This window comes from Mesoplodon bidens, assembly GCF_964165515.1.
Source record: "Mesoplodon bidens genome assembly, chromosome: X".
NCBI lineage: Eukaryota > Metazoa > Chordata > Mammalia > Artiodactyla > Ziphiidae > Mesoplodon > Mesoplodon bidens.
Window position 1 is genome coordinate 135770765 of NC_138163.1, and position 22160 is coordinate 135792924.

A 22160-nucleotide genomic window follows, 5' to 3' on the forward strand; every position below is an offset into this window, starting at 1 on the left:
GATCTTCATTGAGACATGCAGGATCTTTCGTTGCAGTGTGTGGCCTTCTCTCTAGTTGTGGCATGAGGGTTTTATCTTGTCTAGTTGTGGCATGCAGGCTCCAGGGCATGTGGGCTCTGTAGTCGTGGAGCGTGGGTTCCCGAGTGCGTGGGCTCTGTAGTTGGCAGCACGCAGGCTCTCAAGTTGAGGCATGGGAGCTCAGCAATTGAGCATGCAGGCTTAAGTTGCCCCACAGCATGTGGGATCTTTGTTCCCTAACCAGGGATCTTACCTGCGTCCCCTGCATTGTAAGGGGATTCTTTACCACTGAACCACCAGGGAAGTCCCTAATCATAAGTTTTTGTGAGTAATATAGTAATACCACTTTTGTAACATGTGTTTCTTTACATATTTCATAGAAAAGAAATGCAATTTATAATTGTTACAAATCTCAGAGAAAAAAGATATAATTGTTATAAATCCATATATAATATGTATAATTATATATATATTTATATATATATATATATATAACTTATAATTTACACCCTTCAGCAGAGGGTGTCATGATGGGGGAAACTTGTGTTTTATTTAAAAAATATTCTTGGCAGGATTTCTGTTTAGATCAAGAAACTCACATACCGTTACATAGTGACTACCACAATATACTTAATTTTCAGTATCTTGGTTATAAAAATAAAATGGCATCTTAAATTCCTTACCTGTGCTGCCCAGATATTATCAAGATCTTGTAATGTAAGAGCTTTTTCTTTAATCACAAAACGAAGAATCTTCTCTAGCTTCTCTACATACTGAGGTTGATGAAGACTATCTTGCAAGACTATGGATAAGATATTGTTCTGCTGTATCCATTCCTAAATATAATACGAAAATTTTGTTTCAAAGCAGAAAGTTAGAAAAGTTTTTTAAAAAGCAAAACAGGGAGGGCGAATTGAATGAAAGTGATCAAAATATACAAACTTCCAGTCATTAGATAAGTAACTACTAGGGATGGGAAGGACTGCAATGATGACTAGAGTTAACACTACTGTAAAGTTTATTTGAAAGCTAAGACATTAGATTCCCATCTCATCACAAGGAAAAAAATTTTCTTAAATCTATTAGATAATGGATGTCAACTAAACTTGTGATAATCATTTGACAACACATGTAAGACAAGTCATTATGCTGTACACATTAAACTTATACAGTGCTATTGTGTCAGCATATATCTCAGCAAAGCTGCAAAAATCACAGAATTAAAAACATCATTCAGACTTCTAAATAACATTAATAGGAATTCAAAAAACAAAATCACATTTATGTCCACAAATTATAACATACTAATATAATGTGCTTACATGTTGTTTTAATGTATAACATTACAATAATTACATAGGATCCAGTTTTAAACACAAATGCTCCCACAGATGTGATAAATTTCCAAATTAGAACCCACTAATGTAATGTGCTTATTGTTGTTTTAATGCAAAATTAATATACAGTACAATAAATAAATGCACAGAATCTACTTTTTCATATACAGAAATGTTCCCTTAAATATGCTACAGAAAACACTTCTCAAACTATCTGTGGAGAGCAATCAATGTTATATTTACAATCAGCTTTAGATTGTAAATCTACATTTACAATGTAAATTTAAATTTACAAATTTACATTTTCTTCATCTGTCAAAAGACTGATAACAATTTAAGACTAGTGGACAATATTTTGCACCGTCACTCCTCAACATTCCACAAAGCAGGCAAATGGGAGACAGGAGAGCTGACCTCCAACACTGAATCTGAACCTGGCTCTAGGTTATGTAATGCTTCTCAGTATCACCCAAATGTCCTCAAAGAACCTTTTATCAGTTTGATCATTTATACTACTAAACTGAAGACTCCTTTAAGGTAGAGATTATTCTTCACAGATAAACCCCAGTGCTGGCACAGAATATACATTCAAAAAGTATTACTGAATAACTAACTTATTACTATAACTTACAGTATGCTATTCATTCCAATACTAAAATATATAAAAATATCTATCATACATCAATGTCAAAATGATATAGATACAGGTGTTTTAAAAATGAAGTTATTAAACTCATGACATTACCTGTCAAGATTTTATTCCTTTAAGTATAATCTCCATTTTAAAACTTCTAAACTGAATTCGCAAATTTATCACCACACCAATTCATTCACTAGATTCCAGATCACGGACCCCCTCTAAAGATCACCTCTATCCACTTCATGAACAAACTGTAACCAAACTGTAACTGCATCATGAACACCTACCCACATTTAATAATGATAAATTTACCAAAGACACAATACGTTAGCCTATCACTTCCAAATAACCAATCATTTGTAATTACTATTATAAAGACAGTTTTAGTATTTAATAGCTCACAATTAAGTCAATCTCCTAATATCAGAGTTAGATTTTGTTCTAACATTAACCAGTACTAGTTTTCATTAAGCAGATTCTTATTCCTAAAAGAAGCAAAGGGGCTTACTGCCATTCGCTCAACTGTCAGCCACTCTTCCTCCTCAGGATGACCATGTCGATGAGTGTAATATGATACACTAGATATCACCTTGTTAATTTCATTCAGTGCATTCATCTTTCCATTAAAAGAAGAAATCTGCAATAATCTGTAAGAAAAATTTGGATTGAGTATCACTATAAGAAACCAAGCAAGTAATTATTTACAGAAGGAAATCTCTTACCTAAGTATCATTTTTAATCTAAAAATTTCTAAACTTTTTACAGTTTCTTCTTGTCCTGGAATCCTTGAAGCTAAATTCTTCAGAGATTTAATAATCATTGAAAGGGCATCATTTTTGGTTTCATTCTTTGCTTCTTTTTTCAGTTCTTCATCAGTTAAGTTTTCTAAAAATTGTGGAACTATTTCTATAATTGAAATAAAGTACTTTTTCACTGTATGTTGACTGAGAAACTCATAGCATTGTCCAAATGGTCTGAAATAAGGAAAAAGCGATATCCAGTATTTTTACCAAGACATAACTCCCAAACTAATTTCAACAGTTAAAAAAAATTAACAGTTTAAAATGAGAAGAAAGAGTAGAAAACTGAAATTCAATTATTTTCAAGGCCATAAAATAAATCTCTATAGTGCAATGAATATTCATTTTAAAAATTAACTTACTTAATAAGGGCTGCAATTATTTGAACATTTAATGCTGATCCATTAGTAAAACGATCATGCAAAATCTGGAACCCATTTAATGTGCCAAATTTATTGATGAGATCCACTAGCCAACCCTGCAATAGAGTTGATGAGTTAATGTTTTCCTTTAAGAATGGAAAAAGCTACTATTTGAAATACCTTTGTTTGAAATAAGAAATTCAATAAAATAATTATGTAAAGCTGTGTTTTAAAAGAATACAAAATATTTGTATAAAATGGTCACAGAAATATTTATGGAGACTTAGAACTTTTCCTACTGTAATCTCTTCTCTGTATTGCTTGAGCCAGAGGCAGCACAGGTTTAATTTACGAAGTAGTTCCTAGTGGCATGGCTGGTATTTGTTCATATCCCATATGTCTGGTGAACAGAAATTAAGGTTTCGTAGCTAAAAACACTGCTATAGAGAAATGTAAATGAGTTTAAACATTATGTAAATATAAAAATCATATTGTAAGCATAAGTGCACAAGAAAGACCTTTAAATCTTATCTTTTAAAAAGCCAAATTTTACAGGGGAAAAAATTAACAGAAACAATAAAAATTAGGAACAGAGGCCTTTTTACTAACAATCTGAGGCAGATATAATTTCTACAAACAGAAAATAATTACAAACAGAAAAAAAGTATTCAAAACACATGTAAAATGCTAACTGAAGACTACATTGGTATATCTCAATTCTAGCTTTGTTAGTAACCTATTATGAGCCTCCTGTAAATTAAGTTTTTTTCCTGAATAAATGCACTATAGCATTTTCCTCCCATTTTATTTTAAAGGGTTAATATAGAGAGTGACAGTAGGAAGACTTCCGAATAGGAAGCCTGAAAGCATTGCTCTTGTTAAATAACTTTACAGGCGCTCTTAAAGTCAGTCCAAATTTTAGAGCAACCAAGCAAATGCTCAATCAGGAAGAAGTCACATTCAAAAGTTAGGCAATTTCATTGTGTTTTTATTGACAAATGCCTACTCCCTCCCCAAAGCAACACAGTTTAAGGGAAGCAATGGTCTAATCTTTAATCCTTTTACATAAACTGGAAAGAGCAGAGAGGACTGAATTTGCAATATTAATCAACTGTGGGCTGCCTGTGAAATTTATTTCTTTTGCCTACCTTGGAGATCAGACAAACAAAAGGAGCTTGGAACTCAGGATAGGGAAAGCGACAGAAAGGAGCAGGGACAGTTCAAGAAAACCACATAAAGAACTACAGATACACAAGACTTTGGGGCAATTACTGACTGAGGACTATAAGAGAACTGTGAAGGCTCCAAGAAGAAGCATATAACAAGGTTATGTGCTGATCATTAAGTTAAAAGGAGGTTAATGATTCTACAGTTTTATGACAAAACAAAATAATTTTAATATTTAATTTTGAAAATAACAAACCAACACACTTTCGGTGATCGAGGATCTGAGGAACGAGCAAATAACTCATCTTCAGGCAACTGAGCACTTGTGGAAACTGATTCACATGGACGTGTACCGTTGTAGATATGGAATTTGCAATGAGGATTTAAGGCCATGGCGAGAAGTTCTAGAAGTGGAAACCAGTCTTGGGACAACTTGGCCACACAAAGTTCCACTAGGCGATGTGTATTGTTAATAATGCACCTCTGTTTATATTGGGGGTGGAGGAGTTGATTCAGAAAGAGAAAACATTGCAATTTCAAACAACGAAACATTAAAATCTTGTTAATAATAATCTCATAACATTTTTCTATACGTATGATCATTTAACAAATACTGAGATCAAACTGATATATCAGTAAAATAAATTTATACTTATTCACTTCATAATAGTATTGCACCCAATTTCAAAAGATATTTGAGAAGGGTTACAAATGAAGTAGGCACCAGAGGTTGTTTATTTCTGCTCTATGTGCACAGGAACATGCAAATTACCATTTTCTTTTTTTGGAGTTTATACTCTAGAGGCAGTAATTCCAAAATCCATGACTTAAACATTTTAAGTCATGTAAATTAACAAAGATCCAAAGATGTGTAATCTAAACCTCAATTCAAAACTCACAGATCCTTCCCAAAATGTCTATTTCTATAGGTTAAAATTCACATCAAATCAGAAAATGTAAGGATTTATATAATATGCCTTATATATAAGATATTTGTGGGAAATGTCTAAGTTATACTTTCTAGGTTGAAATGCACAAAAAAAGTATATGTTTACTTCATAACTTTTGAGTAATTCCATTTTATAAGTGACCAGAGGTTTGGAATAATTATAGTGCTTCAACGCTTCTATTAAGATGCATACTTTTTCACTTTCAACATCTCTGGAATATGAGGGTATCTTAGAATTAATTTTGTCCTAGACTGAAGCTGTTACCTTAGAGTACTTGTGTTTCCTGATGCAGTCACTTGAAGATACAACCAAACTTAGACTACTTTAAATTCTGTTTGACTTTTGCTATTAAAACTGATTTCGAATTCATACCACAAACTTGTGGGCATACTAGTTTTTTAAATTCCCAGGGATGATTTTCTTTCTCTCTACTCACTGCCAAGGTTAAACTGTGCAAGATATCTTGAGTGTCATTCCTACATGATGAGTTTAATTACCAGCTACATTTGCAATGAAATTGCACTCACCCTTTGGTAGCCAGCTATATTGGGAGTCTCCTATTATATTCCCCATTTGGGGTATTTATCTTTCTTACTGGTATATAAATCAGGGGGACTCTACCAATCAACAACATATTGGATTTGCCAAAGGTTTGTTTGGGTTTTTCCATCACATCTTATAGAAAAACCTGAACAAACTATTTGGCCAATCCAATACATTTGATGAAATATGGTATCTTACATAAGGTCACAGGGACCTGGGGTTCCAGGTGAGAGATGAAGCAAAGGTTTCATAACTCAAAATATCAAGCTCATTCTAAAAGACCTTTAACTGAATGAAATACATTAGCAGAGCTGATACATTATTCACAGTAATGTTTTCCAGAGACAAAACCACAGGGATCACCATGTAAACCTGAGTCTCCAAATTAAATTATAAGACTCACATGAATTTCAAACTTCCAGCCACTCACTGCCTCATCCATAAGGATTTTAGTGAAAGATATTGTTAGCCCATCTCGGAAAAAACGTTGGCATGCTTCACTTTTAACGTCGAGACCTAAGAAAAGGTGAAAAAATTAAACCTGACACAAAGTAAAAAGTTCTCTGGCCAGTTATATCAGTTTTGAACTATTATAGTTTCCAACTAAAAAACAGTACTGTAGCTTTTGAAACAAGACAGGGCATTATCAAAAGATGTTAAATGGTAACTTATTTACACTGAAAACATCTAACTCAGAAAAATGAAATACTGTACTCAATAAACTCTAGTAACACTGAGTTGTATAAAACTACATCAAATTAATGAATGCGATGAAAATGCTCTGAAATTAGACTTTTAAACTAGACTTTAAAACAAAGACAATTACTGGGTAGACGGAATACAAACCATTTCTTTTTACTCACTGAAAGTAACAGTTCAAAACTTTTATTTTTTTTATTTATTTTTTATTTTTTTGCAGTACGCGGGCCTCTCACTGTTGTGGCCTCTCCCGTTGCGGAGCACAGCCTCCGGACACGCAGGCTCAGCGGCCACGGCTCACGGGCCCAGCTGCTCCGCGGCATGTGGGATCTTCCCAGACCGGGGCACGAACCCGTGTCCCCTGCATCGGCAGGCAGACTCTCAACCACTGCGCCACCAGGGAAGCCCCCAAAACTTTTAAATAGTGACTTAAAAACTTCATTTGCCTGTAAATTATTTACCATCAAATTTAAAAGATGAGGGGCTTCCCTGGTGGCGTAGTGGTTAAGAATCCACCTCTCAACGCAGGGGACACAGGTTCGAGCCATGGTCCGGGAAGATCCCACATGCCACGGAGCAACTAAGCCAGTGCACCGTAACTACTGAGCCTACGCTCTAGAGCCCCGAGCCACCACTACTGAGCCCGTGTGCCACAACTACTGAAGCTCATGCACCTATAGCCTGTGCTCTGCAACAAGAGAAGCTGTCACAATGAGAAGCCCATGCACCACAAAAAAAGGAGCCCCCACTCGCCACAACTAGAGAGGGCCCATGCACAGCAACGAAGACCCAACGCAGCCAAAAATAAATAAACAAATAAATTTACTTGAAAAAAAATTTAAAAGATGAATCTTGTCTTTCTAATTAGTTCTCACTTGGCACCTAAGCATTTTCTTTTGACTTTTGTGTGATTTAATAGAATAGACTCATGTGCCTTCATCCAAAAAGACAACTTGTCATAATTCATCGTAACTCAGAAACATTAAATTAGTACAATAAAGTATACTGCGCTTTCAATTATATACTTATTGGTATGTCAGCTAAACCCAGAATCTTCCATAAAAATGTAAACTTTGCTTCATACAGTAACCATGACCCCAGAAAAAAGTGGAGAAAAGCCCCTGAAAATGATATACCTCCACTGAATGGCAATGCTACTAAACTAAGTAGCATTTTCAGTTTTTGTTCATCATATATTGTCAGGACCTAAAACGTGTCTAGTACATGAACCCTTCAATAAATACAACCCAAACTAACCACAATAAAATTTTTTTGAGTGCTGAGAAACATTTTTTATCTGGTAAGATATTTTCATAGGACACTAGATTATGTCTGTAAAATTTTTTTTTGGGGGGGGTACGCGGGCCTCTCACTGTTGTGGCCTCTCCCGTTGCGGAGCACAGGCTCCAGATGTGCAGGCTCAGCGGCCATGGCTCGCAGGCCCAGCCGCTCCGCGGCATGTGGGATCTTCCTGGACCGGGGCATGAACCCGCGTCCACTGCATCGGCAGGCGGACTCTCAACCACTGCGCCACCAGGGAAGCCCAGATTTTTTTTTAAAAAATCATGAAACATTCTTTAAATGTTAGGTCTCTATAAGTTAAATAAAATTATTACCCTTGCCATGGAGTCAGACAGATTTCCCAAGGTATCACAGATGTTAAAAATTTGCCTAATGACATTACACTCAGTAAATACATCTGTGGATAGTCCATTTCAACTTCTCATTGGATGACCCAGAAAATATAATGCTACTGCCCTTTGTTTTGGCCTTTAAGGCCTTAATCAAGTACAATATATAACAAAAATTAGTCATTTGCTACAAGAATTCAGGTGCACCTATTAGTAGAAAAAGTCGTTGAAAAATGATGTGTTGCAACATAAAACTTTTACATCTGGTAACAGATTTTGTTAATTGCTTTAAAACACACACACACACACACACACACACACACACACACACACGACAGTTATTTCCCAAGACTTTTTATCTTTCTCAGAAAAAACCTTTTTGTGTTGAAAAAAATGTCAAACATACAATCGTGACAGCTTATTACAAAGACAATAACAGATGGGGTTCCATTAGCATGTCATTTGATTCACTGGCTTTTTAGTAAGTGATTCAAATGGCTGAGTTAAAATGTCTTTTACTGAATTATTTTGCAAATTAACATATTTCTCAAATATAAATGGTTTAGGTACAACAAAAAAAGTCTACAAAAATATCTGAAGTCATATGGCCACACAGTGTTTTTAAATTGTAAAATATGCTATAATGTGTACTCTTTCACATAACAGATTTTTTAAATCTATTACATTCTAAAAAATGTTTTTGAGTAACAACTTCTTTCAAAATATAAAAAAACAGATCCATTCTTAGAAACATAAATAATCATACAAAATTCTGCATTACATTTTAAAGGACTCAGAGGTCCTTAAAGGCTGTCTTAAGGTTTCTATGAACGTTCTGCTCTAAGTTTAATATACATAAGCCCTACTAGAAAGTTTAGCAATACAGTGTAGTCTAGGATTTTATAATTGAAAAAAACAAAGCTTTCAAGAACAACGTGGGGCCTTCCCTGGTGGCACGGTGGTTGAGAATCCGCCTGCCAATGCAGGGGACATGGGTTGGAGCCTGGTCCAGGAAGATCCCACATGCTGCGGAGCAACTAAGCCCACGCACCACAAATACTGGGCCTGCGCTCTAGTGCTCGTGAGACACCAACTACTGAAGCCCATGCACCTAGAGTCTGTGCTCGGCAACAAGAGAAGCCACCGCAATGAGAAGCCCGTGCACTGCAACGAAGAGTAGCCCCCTCTCGCCACAACTAGAGAAAAGCCTACACGCAGCAACAAAGACCCAACGCAGCCAAAAATAAATAAATAAATTTATTTTTTTTAATGTGAAAAAATATATAATAGCATACATAATGAAAAGTTCAGTAAAATATAAACTCACCTTTTTTACTAAGATCAATAGCAGCTTCTAAAAGCACTTCTAATTCCCCTTTCGGCAAAACTGGAACCACCCATCGAGGCCTAAAAATTATCATAGAGTTTTAAAATGCTGCATTGTTTGAGCACAAACAAAATACCACAAATAACTTACCTATCGTAATTGCTTTTACTATGAAAAAGTGAAAAAACCCTGACTATATTATGTATTCATCATAAAATTTAAAAAAGAGATTGGCAAATTACTTGCTTAGTGTTACTGTATTTACACACACAATTTTTTAAAGTACTAAAGCTACAGACATAGCATTAAGGGAGAATTAATTTAATAACTTTCACAGACCATTAAAACTAAAAATAATTATTAATTAAGTGTATACCTGTTGTTAAGGTTAGTAGGAAAAGTGTTCTTTTGAGGTTCAGGTTTATTAGTGAGAAAAAACAAGTATGACAACCCTTTTCTTTTGTCTTCTTCACAACAGACAAAAGAAATGAGAAGACAAATGGCTGGTTTCTCCTCAATTCACCTTCACAGGACAATCTATCAATCTCTCCTGAAGATTATGGGACTCATATGGTCTCCAAGCTTTTATACAATAAGTACACTTCAACATCAAAGCAATGATACAGATACCACCATAGCCAATTAGTATTTTCCCCAATATCAAAAAAGCTCAGTCATTTAGGAATATATCCACTACTAACCCACTACTTCCCCTAAAGAACTTACTTACATCTATCCCTTAAACCCTTTCCTGAAATACAGCAAAATTCCCAAATATTCTTATTTCGATAAAGATTTCTTATTACAAATCATCTGTTGGACATAAATTGATACTACCTTTTGGGGTTATTTTTAGTTACAGAACAGCATCTTTTTTAGTTCCCTGCCACTAAGGATTTACTATAACTCAGTCCTCTGGTTCTAATTAGAAGTACACTCTAGTAATAACAACAAGCATCAGACAAAGTAAACAATAATACAATCTCTTACAGTAATGTTCTATACAGCAGGACCCTGTTGTTGATCCATAAAAAACTGGAAGTAATAAACTAGAAAAGTACTACTTTATCAGCACCGTAACTGGTAATAATGAGAAAAAGTGGACTCCTATAGAAAATGGACATCGTAGAAATAACAAAAGTCACTTAGCAGCTCTAGTAGTCAGTATACCATGGAGAAATGAACTTCATAAACACTCAAAAGGAAATCTCCACATACAGTTCTAGGCAAGAAACATACCAAGTAAGATCACGTATCATCATATTTTAACAGCTTTATCCTTATCGTCTTTCAATTTTAAAAATTCCATACAAATGCCTGCATTAGGAAAAATGAGTTATAAAGTATTTGGTAATGACTAAAATGTGAAGGCTATTAAGAAGACAGTAAGGGACTTCCCTGGTGGTGCAATGGTTAAGAATCCACCTGCCAATGCAGGGGACATGGGTTCAATTCCTGTTCTGGGAAGATCCCACATGGCGCAGAGCAACTAAGCCCGTGAGCCACAACTACTGAGCCTGAGCTCTAGAGCCTGCGAGCCACAACTACTGAGCCCGCGAGCCACAGCTACTGAAGCCCACGTGCCACAACTACTGAGCCTGCGTGCCTAGAGCCCGTGCTGCGCAACAAGAAAAGCCACCACAATGAGAAGCCCTCGCACTGCACACAACAAAGAGTAGACCCTGCTCACTGCAACTAGAGACAGCTCACATGAAGCAACGAAGACCCAATGCACCCATAAATAAATTTATATATATATTAAAAAAAGGACAGTAAGATCACTGTGACATTGAAGTCCACTTTTTCTCATTTACTACCAGTTGCAATGCTGATATTTTGGTTTATTGCCTCCATTAAAAAAAAAGATTAAAACTAACCCTCAGGTTAGAAGAGGGAAGGAATGGGAGTTTGGGATTAGCAGATGCAAACCATAATACATAGGATGGCTGAACAACAAGGTCCTACTGTATCGCACAGGGAACTATATTCAATATCCAGTGACAGGGACTTCCCTGGTGGTGCAGTGGTTAGGAATCCGCCTGCCAATGCAGGGGACACGGGTTTGATCCCTGGTCCAGGAAGATCCTACATGCTGTGGAGCAACTAAGCCCATGCGCCACAACTACTGAGCCTGTGCTCTAGAGCCCATGTGCCACAACTACTGAAGCCTGCGTGCCTAAAGCCTGAGCTCCACAACAAGAGAAGCCACTGCAATGAGAAGCCTGTGCAGCACAACGAAGAGTAGTCCCCACTCAATGCAACTAGAGAAAGCCTGTGTGCAGCAATGAAGACCCAACGCAACCAATTAATTAATTAATTAATTTTAAAATCCAGTGACAAACCAAATAGAAAAGGAGATGACAAAGAATATACATGCGTATAACTGAGTCTTTGTGATGTACAGAAGAAATTAACACAACATTGTAGATCAACTAAACTGCAATAAAATAAAACAAAAACACCAAACCCAAAACGAAACAAAACAAAAAAACACAACCAACCAACAAACCCCGCCCAAAACAAAGAACTTACCGGTTGATCATGTCATCCAACTTTGTCAGGTCAGTATGTGGAAATGCAGGTTCCTCATCTTCATGCTGTGGTGGAGCATCACCTTGACCTTGTTCATCTGGAGGAGCTGGTGGGGAATTCTCATTGAAGGAATCAGGTGATGAGGCCTTAAAATTAAATATTATAGATTTAAATTTTTATAACATGTACAATATTTAGCAATTCAAATGCCAACACAGGTTATGTGAAAATATAATTTTTTTATTGTCAATATATATCTGTAAATATTTGACAAAATGGAAATCACACTGATATCTTTTCCTGTCAACCTATGAGTATTCTTCCACATAATTAAGAACCTTATAAAAGTTAATTAATAGCTACATTGTACTACATGAATTAACCAGATTAAAATTAGAGAATCAGTTTTTGTAACGTTTACTGCCAATACAATACTGTTATACTGAACCTCCATAATTACAAATCTTTACGCAAAGTGTGGAAAAGAGTAACTTTTGAGGCTACATTACAGAAGTCACCATAACTTCTGGTGACTCTCTTAGAGCAATCTTTCCGGAAAAAGTTAAATACCATGTCCTGAAGACACTTATCACAGTGTCTTGAAGGCAATGTGCACAGGTACAGAGGCCCATGTGGTAAGGAACTGAGATCTCCAGCCAATAGTCTTCTGAGTGAGCCACTGTGGAAATGAAGTCCCCAAACCCAGTCAAATCTCCAAAAAACTATAATCCAAGGTGACATGCTGACCACAACCATAAAAAAAAGATACTGATTCACTCACCAAAACTGTGAGAAAATGGGTGTTGTTTTAAGTTACAAAAAAAAAAAAACCCAACAACTTAGCCATAGGCTACGTAAAATATAGATGCTTAAATACAAGTACACAAAAAAGAAGAAAGTAAAAGTATAGGAAGAGACTTCTGGTTTCCAGTCCAATACGTAAGGAGTTTTAAGTTGTCATTCCTTCCTATCAATTAAAAGAGCTAAATAATACTGCTGTACACTTGAAACTAACACAACATTGTAAACTAACTATACTTCAAAAAGAACCACTAAGGGAATATTTAAAAAATTAAAATAGCTGAATAAAATGAAAATCAACAACTCTTCTCACATCGACCAGATAATTAAGGTCAAAGGGGAAAACTGCTGCACACAAAATCAAAATAGGTTTAGGGGGACACAAAGAATCAAAAATTACCAGAGCAGAAAGCCACAAGCAGAAACCTCCATGGAAACCAGACCAGTAATCCCTCTCTTAGCTGCAGTTTTGCTTTCTGCAGTTTCAGTTACCCACAGTCAACTGAGGTTTAAATCTATGGAATGGAAAATTCAAGAAATAAACAATTCGCAAGTTTTCAAACTGTGGGCCTGAGTAACTTGATGAAATCTCAAGCCATGCTTCTCCTGCTCCACCGGGTCCTGCACTGGACAAGAATATTTTCACTTTGGTTATCACCTGGCTATCAGATTGTCCTAGTAATGCAGTGCTTGTGTTCTTACAAGAAACCCTTATTTTACTTAATTATGACCACCAAGCACAAGCATAGTGATTCTGGCAATTCAGAAATGCCAAAGAAAAGCTGTAAAGTACTTAAGGTGAAAAGCTGAAAGTTCTTGAATTAACAAGGGAAGAAAAAAACTCATATAAGGCTACTAACACCTATGGTAAGAATGAATTTTCTACCTGTGAAACTGTGAAGAAGGAAAAAGAAATTCGTGCTAAGTTTGCTATTCCACCTCTAACTACAAAAGTTATAGCCACAGTGCATGATAAATGCTTAGTTTAGATGGAAAAGGCATTACATTTGTACAAGGTGTTTTTTGGTTTGGGTTTTTTTTTTTTTTTTGTGGTACTCGGGCCTCTCACTGTTGTGACCTCTCCCATTGCAGAGTACAGGCTCCAGACGCACAGGCTCAGCAGCCATGGCTCACGGGCCTAGCTGCTCCACGGCATGTGGGATCGTCCGGGATCGGGGCATGAACCCGTGTCCCTTGCATCGGCAGGTGGACTCTCAACTACTGCACCACCAGGGAAGCCCATACAAGGTGTTTTGAGAGACCACATTCACATGATTTTTATTATAGTATGTTATTACTGCAATTGGTATGTATGTATGTATGTATGTATGTATGTATGTATTTATTTATTTATTTATTTATTTTATTTATTTATGGCAGCCATGTGGCATGAGGGATCTTAATTCTCCAACCAGGGATTGAACTCGTGCCCCCTGTACTGGGAGGTCAGAGCCTTAACCACTGGACAGCCAGGGAAGTCCCCAACAATTGTCTATCTTATTATTAATAAAATAAAATTGTACACCTCTTACTGTGCATAATTTACAAATTAAACTTTATCGTAGGTATCAAAGGTTAGGAAAAAGCATGCTATATATAAAGGGTTCGGTGCTACCTGAAATTTCAAGCATCCACTGTGGGTCTCAGAATGTATTCCTTGGGGATAAGGTGCAGGGGAGGGATACTACTGTACTGGGATAAGAAAACCTAAACTGTTCATTCATTAACTGCTAGAAGCGGAGTACGGAAAGTCTAAGAGTTAAAAACTCCAGGGGGGTCTAAACTTAAGGGAACCCCCACACTTTTCTGAGTTTTACTTCCAGAAGTCCTATCAAGTTCTCACAGTGAAGATCAGAGAAAAATTCCCTTGTGTTTCAAGGAGGAGGTGGTGGTGCAAAGTAGCCATTTTGAAATATACCCCCAAGCAGTCTGTTCTTAATAGCACCTATCCTCAGGAAAAACTTTTACCAGACACTAATTGCCTAGGTTTTTATCAGAACCTAACCAACCCGAAATAAGGAAAACAGCAAATTCTAGCCTGCTATATAGCCTTCCATGAGGGGGAAAGAGAAATACCCAATACCAGCCCTCTCCAGTAATTCTGTCCGTCTTTACTACCATCCAATATAGTATGTACAGGTTTCAACAAAAAATTACAAGGCATACTAAAAGATAATCAACATAGCTTGAAGAGACAAAGCAAGCATCAGACTCAAATACGGGAGGGACGATGGAATTATCAGATCAAAACTTTAACTACAGCTGATGTGCCAAGGACGCTAAGGGAAAATGTAAACATTAAAGAAGATATGGATAATGTAAGCAGAGAGATGAGATTCTAATAAAGAACCAGAAGGAAATGATAGTGATCAAAAATAGTGTAACAATAATTTAGAATGCCTGTGATGGGCTCCTTTGTAGACTAGACACAGCTGAGGAAAGAATCTCTGAGGTTAAACATATGTCCAGAGAAACTTCCAACACTGGAAAGCAAAAGGAAAAAAGATAAGAAAAAAGAGGAACAAACTGAAGGACTACTACAAAAGGTGTAACATGTGCATACTTGGAATTCCAGAATGCAGAAAGAGAGAAAAAAAAAAGAAGAAATATTTGAAACAATAATGACTGAGAATTTTCCCCAAATTAATGTCTTACACCCAAAGCACAGATCCAAAGAGCGCAGAGAAAAACAAGCAGGATAAATGTTTGATAAAGAAAGAAAGAAAAGCACCTAGGCATATCATATTCAAACTACAAAAAGTAAATGGTAAAGAAAAATCTTGAAAGAAGTCTTTAGTTGGGGGACTGGGGAATCTTTCCTATAAAGGAACAAGGATAAAAGTTACAGCAGGTTGGCATTTCCCCGGTGGTCCAGTGGTTAAGACTTCACCTTCCGGGCTTTCCTGGTGGCCCAGTGGTTGAGAGTCCGCCTGCCGATGCAGGGGGTATAGGTTCAATCCCTGGTCGGGGAGCTAAATAAGCTCCCACATGCCTCCAAAAAACCAAACCATAAAACAGAACCAATTTTTTTTTTTTTTTTTTTTTTTTTTGCGGTACACGGACCTCTCACTGTTGTGGCCTCTCCTGTTGCGGAGCACAGGCTCCGGACGCGCAGGCTCAGCGGCCACGGCTCACGGGCCCAGCCGCTCCACGGCACATGGGATCTTCCTGGACAGGGGCACGAACCCGCGTCCCCTGCACCAGCAGGCGGACTCTCAACCACTGCACCACCAGGGAAGCCCAGTCAACTGATCTTTGACAAAGGAACAAAGACAATAACAATGGTGAAAAGACAGCCTTACAATAAATAATGTTTTAACAACTGGTCATCCACATGCAAAATAATGAATTCAGAAACAAGACGATACACACGATGGAAACTCAAAGTGGATCAGAAACCTAAATGTAAAACAGAATACTGTAATCCTCCTAGAAGATAACATAACAGAAAATCTAAATGACCTTGGGTTTGGTGCTAACTTTAGATATAACATGAAAGGCAACAAAGAGCTGACAAAGCTGGACTTCACTAAAATGATTTCTACCCCATGAAAGAGACTGTCAAGAGAATGACAAGACAAGTTACTAGGACAGACTGGGATAAAACATTTGCAAAATAAAGGACTGTTATACATAATACACAAAGAAATCTTAAAATTCAACAATAAGAAAAAAACCTGACTGAAAAACAGGCAGAAGACCTGAAGATACACCTCACCAAAAAGGACTAACAAATAACAAATAACCATATGAAAAGATGTTCAACATCATATATTAGGGAACTACAAATTAAAACAACCAGATACCAAAACATACATATTTGAATGGCCAAAATTCAAAACCGTGACAAAATCAAATGCTAGAACAGCCACTTTGCAAAACAGTTTGGCAGTTTTTTAGAAAACTAAACATATTATACAATCCAGCAACTGCAGTCCTTGGTTTATTCAAATGAGTTGAAAATATATGTCCACACAAAAACCCACACATGAATGGATGTTTACAGCAACTTCATTCATAACTGCCAAAACTTGGAAGCAATCAAGATGTCCTTCAGTAGGTGAACAGATAAACTGTGGTACATCCAGACAACAGAATGTTTTTCAGTGATTAAAAAAAAAAAAAAGCTACTAAGCCATGATAAGACAAAGAAGAACTTTAAATGCATATTAATAAGTAAAAGAAGCCAATCTGAAAAGATTACACACAGTATGATTCCACCTATATGGCATTCTGTAAATGGCAAAACTATAGAGGCAAGTCAAAGACCAAGTAGTCACCAGGGGCTCACAGAAGGAAGGGATGAAGAGGCAGAGAAGATTTTAGTGCAGTGAAACTATTCTATAATAGGACATCTTTGTCAAAACTTAGAGAATATAGAAAACAGCAAGTGAACCATAATGTAAACTATGGAGTTTGAGTGATAATGATCTGTCAATATAGATTCATTGATTTTAACAAGGATGGTTGTGGTGGGGGGTGGGAGGGTAGTGTAGGCAAGTACTCTGTACTTTCTGCTCAAGTCTGCTCTGAACCTAAAAGCCCACTAAAAACAAGTAAAAAGTACAAAAGAGAACGACTTAAAACAGTAGTACTCAGGGGAATTAATGAAAGATGACAGTAAAAATAACAAATGGTGTTTAAAAAAAAAGGATAAGATATCCTTCATAACAATAACCTTCCACCCTCCCTGCAAAGTGGTGCACCTATACTAATATGTGAGAGTTCGGCTTTGACGTAGGAAGAATTACTGGAGATTAAAGAGATCTCTAGGACTTCCCTGTTGGTGTAGTGGTTAAGAATTCATCTGCCAATACCGGGGACACAGGTTCGAGCCCTGGCTGGGAAGATCCCACATGCTGCCGAGCAACTAAGCCCAGTGCACCACAACTACTGAGCCTGAGCTCTAGAGCGCACGAGCCACAACTACTGAGCCCATGTGCCACAACTATTGAGTCTGCGCTCTAGAGCTCACGAGCCACAGCTACTGAAGCCCGCACACCTAGAGCCCGTGCTCCTCAACAAGAGAAGCCACCACAATGAGAAGCCCGTGAGCCACAACAAAGACCCTATGCAGCCAAAAATAAAATATATAAATAAATTTATAAAATTAATTAAATAAAGAGATCTCTACACACATAAGAAGTATGCATGTAAAGATTAATGAGTCAAACACCCTCTCCCCACAAAATCACTATTTTCAATGTGAATGCATCTTACTGGTTCAAAATATGTCTAGCTAAAATTAATATAACATATCAAAGTGGAATGGGCAAGCCCACAATCCCAGGTGGACATCAACAGAGTTCTCAACAAGTAATAAAACCAGCAGATTTAAAACAAAATAAAACAAGGTTATATAAAACATATGAAACGAATACCGAGAAAACTGGAAACAACTGACATGCATAATGAATGCTACAGCATAATATATAGTATTTTTGCCAAGCAGAAGTGAAATTGACCCTATGTTGATTAACATACCAACCCTCAATAAGTTCCTAAGTGCAGCATCACCGAGAATAGATTCTCTAATCACAGAGGAATTAAGCTACAAACCAATGACAAAAAGTTAACCCGAAAATCTCTAACTGCTTGAAAATGAAGCATGGTGTTTATAAAGAATCCTTACAAAGAAAGATTACCATGCAAATTTTAAAATGTTAACTGAGTAACAGTAAACATAAACAAATATCAAAAGTTATGGGATATGGTTTAGCAAAAATTTATAGTATAAAATGTATGTTTTAGAAAATGGAAAAAGTGAAAGAAAAGCTGAACAAGCAATTATCTAAAGTTCATTATCAGGAAACTAGAAAATGAACAACAAATTAAACCCCAGGAAAGCAAAAGGAATGATCTAACAAACACGAAAAAAATAATATATAAATGGGAGGAGAAAAATAAAAGGCAATACCTTTGCAAAACTATTTTGCAAAGTTTAATGAAACTGACTAATCCCCTAAGACATAATAAATACAAATGACCAATATCTGATATTAGAATCAAAGAATTAATGTTAATTAAGCTTTTAATAAATTTATTTTATACAAATTCTTCCAGAGAAAAGGAAAAGAATTATTTCCGTGTAGGCCAGCACAAAATTTTGATACTAAAATCTATGTCAGGGCTTCCCTGGTGGCGCAGTGGTTGAGAGTCCGCGTGCCAATGCAGGGGACACGGGTTCGTGCCCCGGTCCGGGAAGATCCCACATGCCACAGAGCGGCCGGACCCGTGAGCCATGGCCGCTGAGCCTGCGCATCCTGAGCCTGTGCTCCGCAACGGGAGAGGCCACAACAGTGAGAGGCCCACGTACCGCAAAAAAAAAAAAAAAATCTATGTCAAACTCTTTACTTATATTACTTCATTTATCTTCATTTTAAAGAGGTGGAATTTTTAATCTAAAGATATGGAACATCTGAAGATTAGATATTATATTATTTAACCAGATGCATAAGGTAAGTGTGGGCACAAAGATGGGATGCGAACAAAAACAGCTGACTTGAATCTATGCTGATAACTAAAGGATACAATGACTGATTTAACTCTTTTGCCCTCATGCTCAGAGGGCCTTACATATAAAATAAAGTGGAGGTACATTCTCAAGCACACGTACAGTACGGTTCCTTTTACTAAGAACCTCAGTGACTTTTTAAAAGTGTAACTTAAAATGACAATAGCTTTTATGATTACTTTACAAATTATTCAGGACATCTGGCCATCGTTTACTAATCCATAGCGCCCAAGACAACACAGCCTTCATTTCCTACCTGATTCTGGAAGGGGGGCTGAGACTGTCCATCAGAAGCCTGGCCCTGGCTGTCATTCCCTCCTACTGGAGAGCCAGCAGTAGTGACTGTCATACTCGACAGAGAACAGATTTTTGCTATTTTGTCTGTTTATTTAGTCGTCGTAAGAGAAGAAATTATAGTCCACTTATAAGAGTTGAAGTACCAGCATATGTCAGCCTTAAATATCTCCAATTCAAGGATAGACCATCTTGCAGAGACCATTTCATTACCTAAAAGTAGAAGGGAATAAAAGGTATACTTGTATTAAATATTAAAAAAATAAATAATGAATCGTTCCAATTTTAATGTGTACAGTAACATCACCAGAGTCTTTACAGTCAATAAGAGATGGCTATAAAAATGAAACAAATGAAAAAATAAAATTTTTATAAATATTGTTACTCAATAAATTTACATTGTTGTACCAGTAGTAATAACAAGAAAACATAAAAGTCTTAATATTAGATACAATATTCCAGAAAAAATACAAAGCTCTAGTTATCTTTTACTTAACTAAAGAATCTATAAAATGCCCATCAAATACTGAAAAAATATAGATACTTTAAGGTGTAGACTGCTCTTAAATAAGTAAAATGAAAAGATAAAACATGATTTCAAAAAGGTAGGATTAGAGGGAGAAAGTAGATCAAGAAAACATCTGAAGTATACATACAGATTACATAAAAACAAATACACACACATATCTCCACACGGTCACTTGAAGATCACAGAGTCACTTTTGTTTTCCCATATTTAAACATTCTCATTCAAAAACTTTATATGAACTGGACAATTTTTTTTTTTTTTTTTTTTTTTTTTTTTGCGGTACGCGGGCCTCTCACAGTTGTGGCCTCTCCCGTTGCGGAGCACAGGCTCCGGATGCGCAGGCTCAACGGTCATGGCTCACGGGCCCAACCGCTCCGCGGCACGTGGGATCCTCCCGGACCGGAGCACGAACCCACGTCCCCTGCATCGGCAGGCGGACTCTCAACCACTGCGCCACCAGGGAAGCCCAAAGAAGACAATTTTTTTTTTTTTTTTTTTTTTTTTTTTGCTGTACGCGGGCCTCTCACTGCTGTGGCCTCTCCCGTTGCGGAGCACAGGCTCCGGACACACAGGCTCCGCGGCCATGGCTCGCGGGCCCAGCCGCTGCGCGGCATGTGGGATCTTCCGGGATAGGGGCACGAACCCGTGTCCCCTGCATCGGCAGGCGGACTCTCAACCACTGCGCCACCAGGGAAGCCCCGAAGACAATTTTTAATAAAAGTTAAGAGAAATTCGCTATCATCTTTCGTTGAGTTCTTCTGTTGCTAACAAAAGCTATTTAATTTTTTCTCACAACTCAAAAAAATCAGCCACCCATTCAATTCTAATGTTCTTTCTTTTGTCCTTTTACCTGGGCTACTGATCCCACTGTGTATGTTCCATGTGTAAAAAGGCCTTGCTCTTAAACTTTGGCTTCTCCATTTCTTTCTGGATCCATTTTTCTTGGCCAAAAATATGCTTAAAACTCCTCTAGCGAAAGTCACTAATACCTGTCCTTCTTCAGGAATTTCTTGAAAAAATGTCTGTCATTCCTCTTTCTCATCACCTGGTTTCTGTTCAAAATTGCTTTTAAGCAGATGGTCTTAAGGGAGGTTCCATGGCTGACTCTGAAAATAAGGCATTTCTAAACCTGCAATGAAAGCTTTACGTGTATGGGCATTTTGTGGAGGACAAGAGAGATGACACTTGGTCCAGAAGCAAGACTCAACTAAGACTTTCATAATTCTGAATGTTACAAAGATTTTGTGATATTCGTTCTATGAATTAGGAACCTGAGGCTCTAAGAACTTAAGTGATTTAACAAAGCACAGGTAAGAAAGTACAGAAGCCTAGAATTAATCCCATCTCTCTCTAAAACACTACTTCCTGGGGTGGGAGGTGAGGGGGTCCTACTTAAATTTTTCTTCACACTCTTTTCCCTCGCACAGTATTCTCTTTGGCATTTGAGGTTATTCGAACTAAAATATCTTAAAATTGTATTCATCTGTCATTTTATGTCTGCCCTTATCTCTCTATCCAGAGATACATGTTAAATAATTTATCAAGGGGAGTAAGTCATTCTCAAAAAACAGGATATTATTAGGGTAAATGGAAACAAAGTGACCATACAATCTCCCTTCCCTCAAATAAAACACCTTTCTCCAAGATTACAGACCATTACTTCTCGCAAAGCCTCTGTTTCGTCTAGGGAGAAACTCTGCACTACAAAGATGCAATACCCTGAGACACAACTGAGCAACTTAGTAATTATTCAAATCATTTGAAATGTAATTCAAAACAGCAATGTTAGATATTTCCTTTAGATCACAGCAGCATTTTTCTCATATTCAAACTCTAGTAGTTCAACATATCCTAGGACTAGGAAAGTATCATCTTTCTCTAGATGAAAGTTAGTACTAGGAGATTGATGTCAGCAAGATGGCAGAATATGAAGCTCCAGGCCCTAGGTCTCCCTCAAAGACAAGTTAACAGCAATATGTGGATCAAAATACAATTGTAAGACAGCCAGAAACTGGT

The 22160-nt window shown here is 37.0% G+C and overlaps 1 protein-coding gene across 5 annotated transcripts in view; it reads right to left on the reverse strand.

Annotated features, from left to right (window-relative positions):
* LOC308608559 (ubiquitin carboxyl-terminal hydrolase 9X-like) overlaps positions 1 to 22160 on the reverse strand; it is a 134960-nt gene that overhangs the window by 95712 nt on the left and 17088 nt on the right. For all 5 annotated transcript variants that reach the window (XM_081221780.1, XM_081221779.1, XM_081221778.1 and 2 more), the window contains exons 2-10: positions 19578 to 19828; positions 12007 to 12152; positions 9475 to 9554; positions 6221 to 6333; positions 4589 to 4807; positions 3158 to 3273; positions 2718 to 2969; positions 2504 to 2642; positions 702 to 854 (exon numbers count right to left, since the gene is read on the reverse strand). In XM_081221780.1, the coding sequence (XP_081077906.1) occupies positions 702 to 854; positions 2504 to 2642; positions 2718 to 2969; positions 3158 to 3273; positions 4589 to 4807; positions 6221 to 6333; positions 9475 to 9554; positions 12007 to 12152; positions 19578 to 19670 (1311 nt within the window). In that variant the 5' untranslated portion in view covers positions 19671 to 19828. The remainder of the gene's footprint in view (positions 1 to 701; positions 855 to 2503; positions 2643 to 2717; positions 2970 to 3157; positions 3274 to 4588; positions 4808 to 6220; positions 6334 to 9474; positions 9555 to 12006; positions 12153 to 19577; positions 19829 to 22160) is intronic.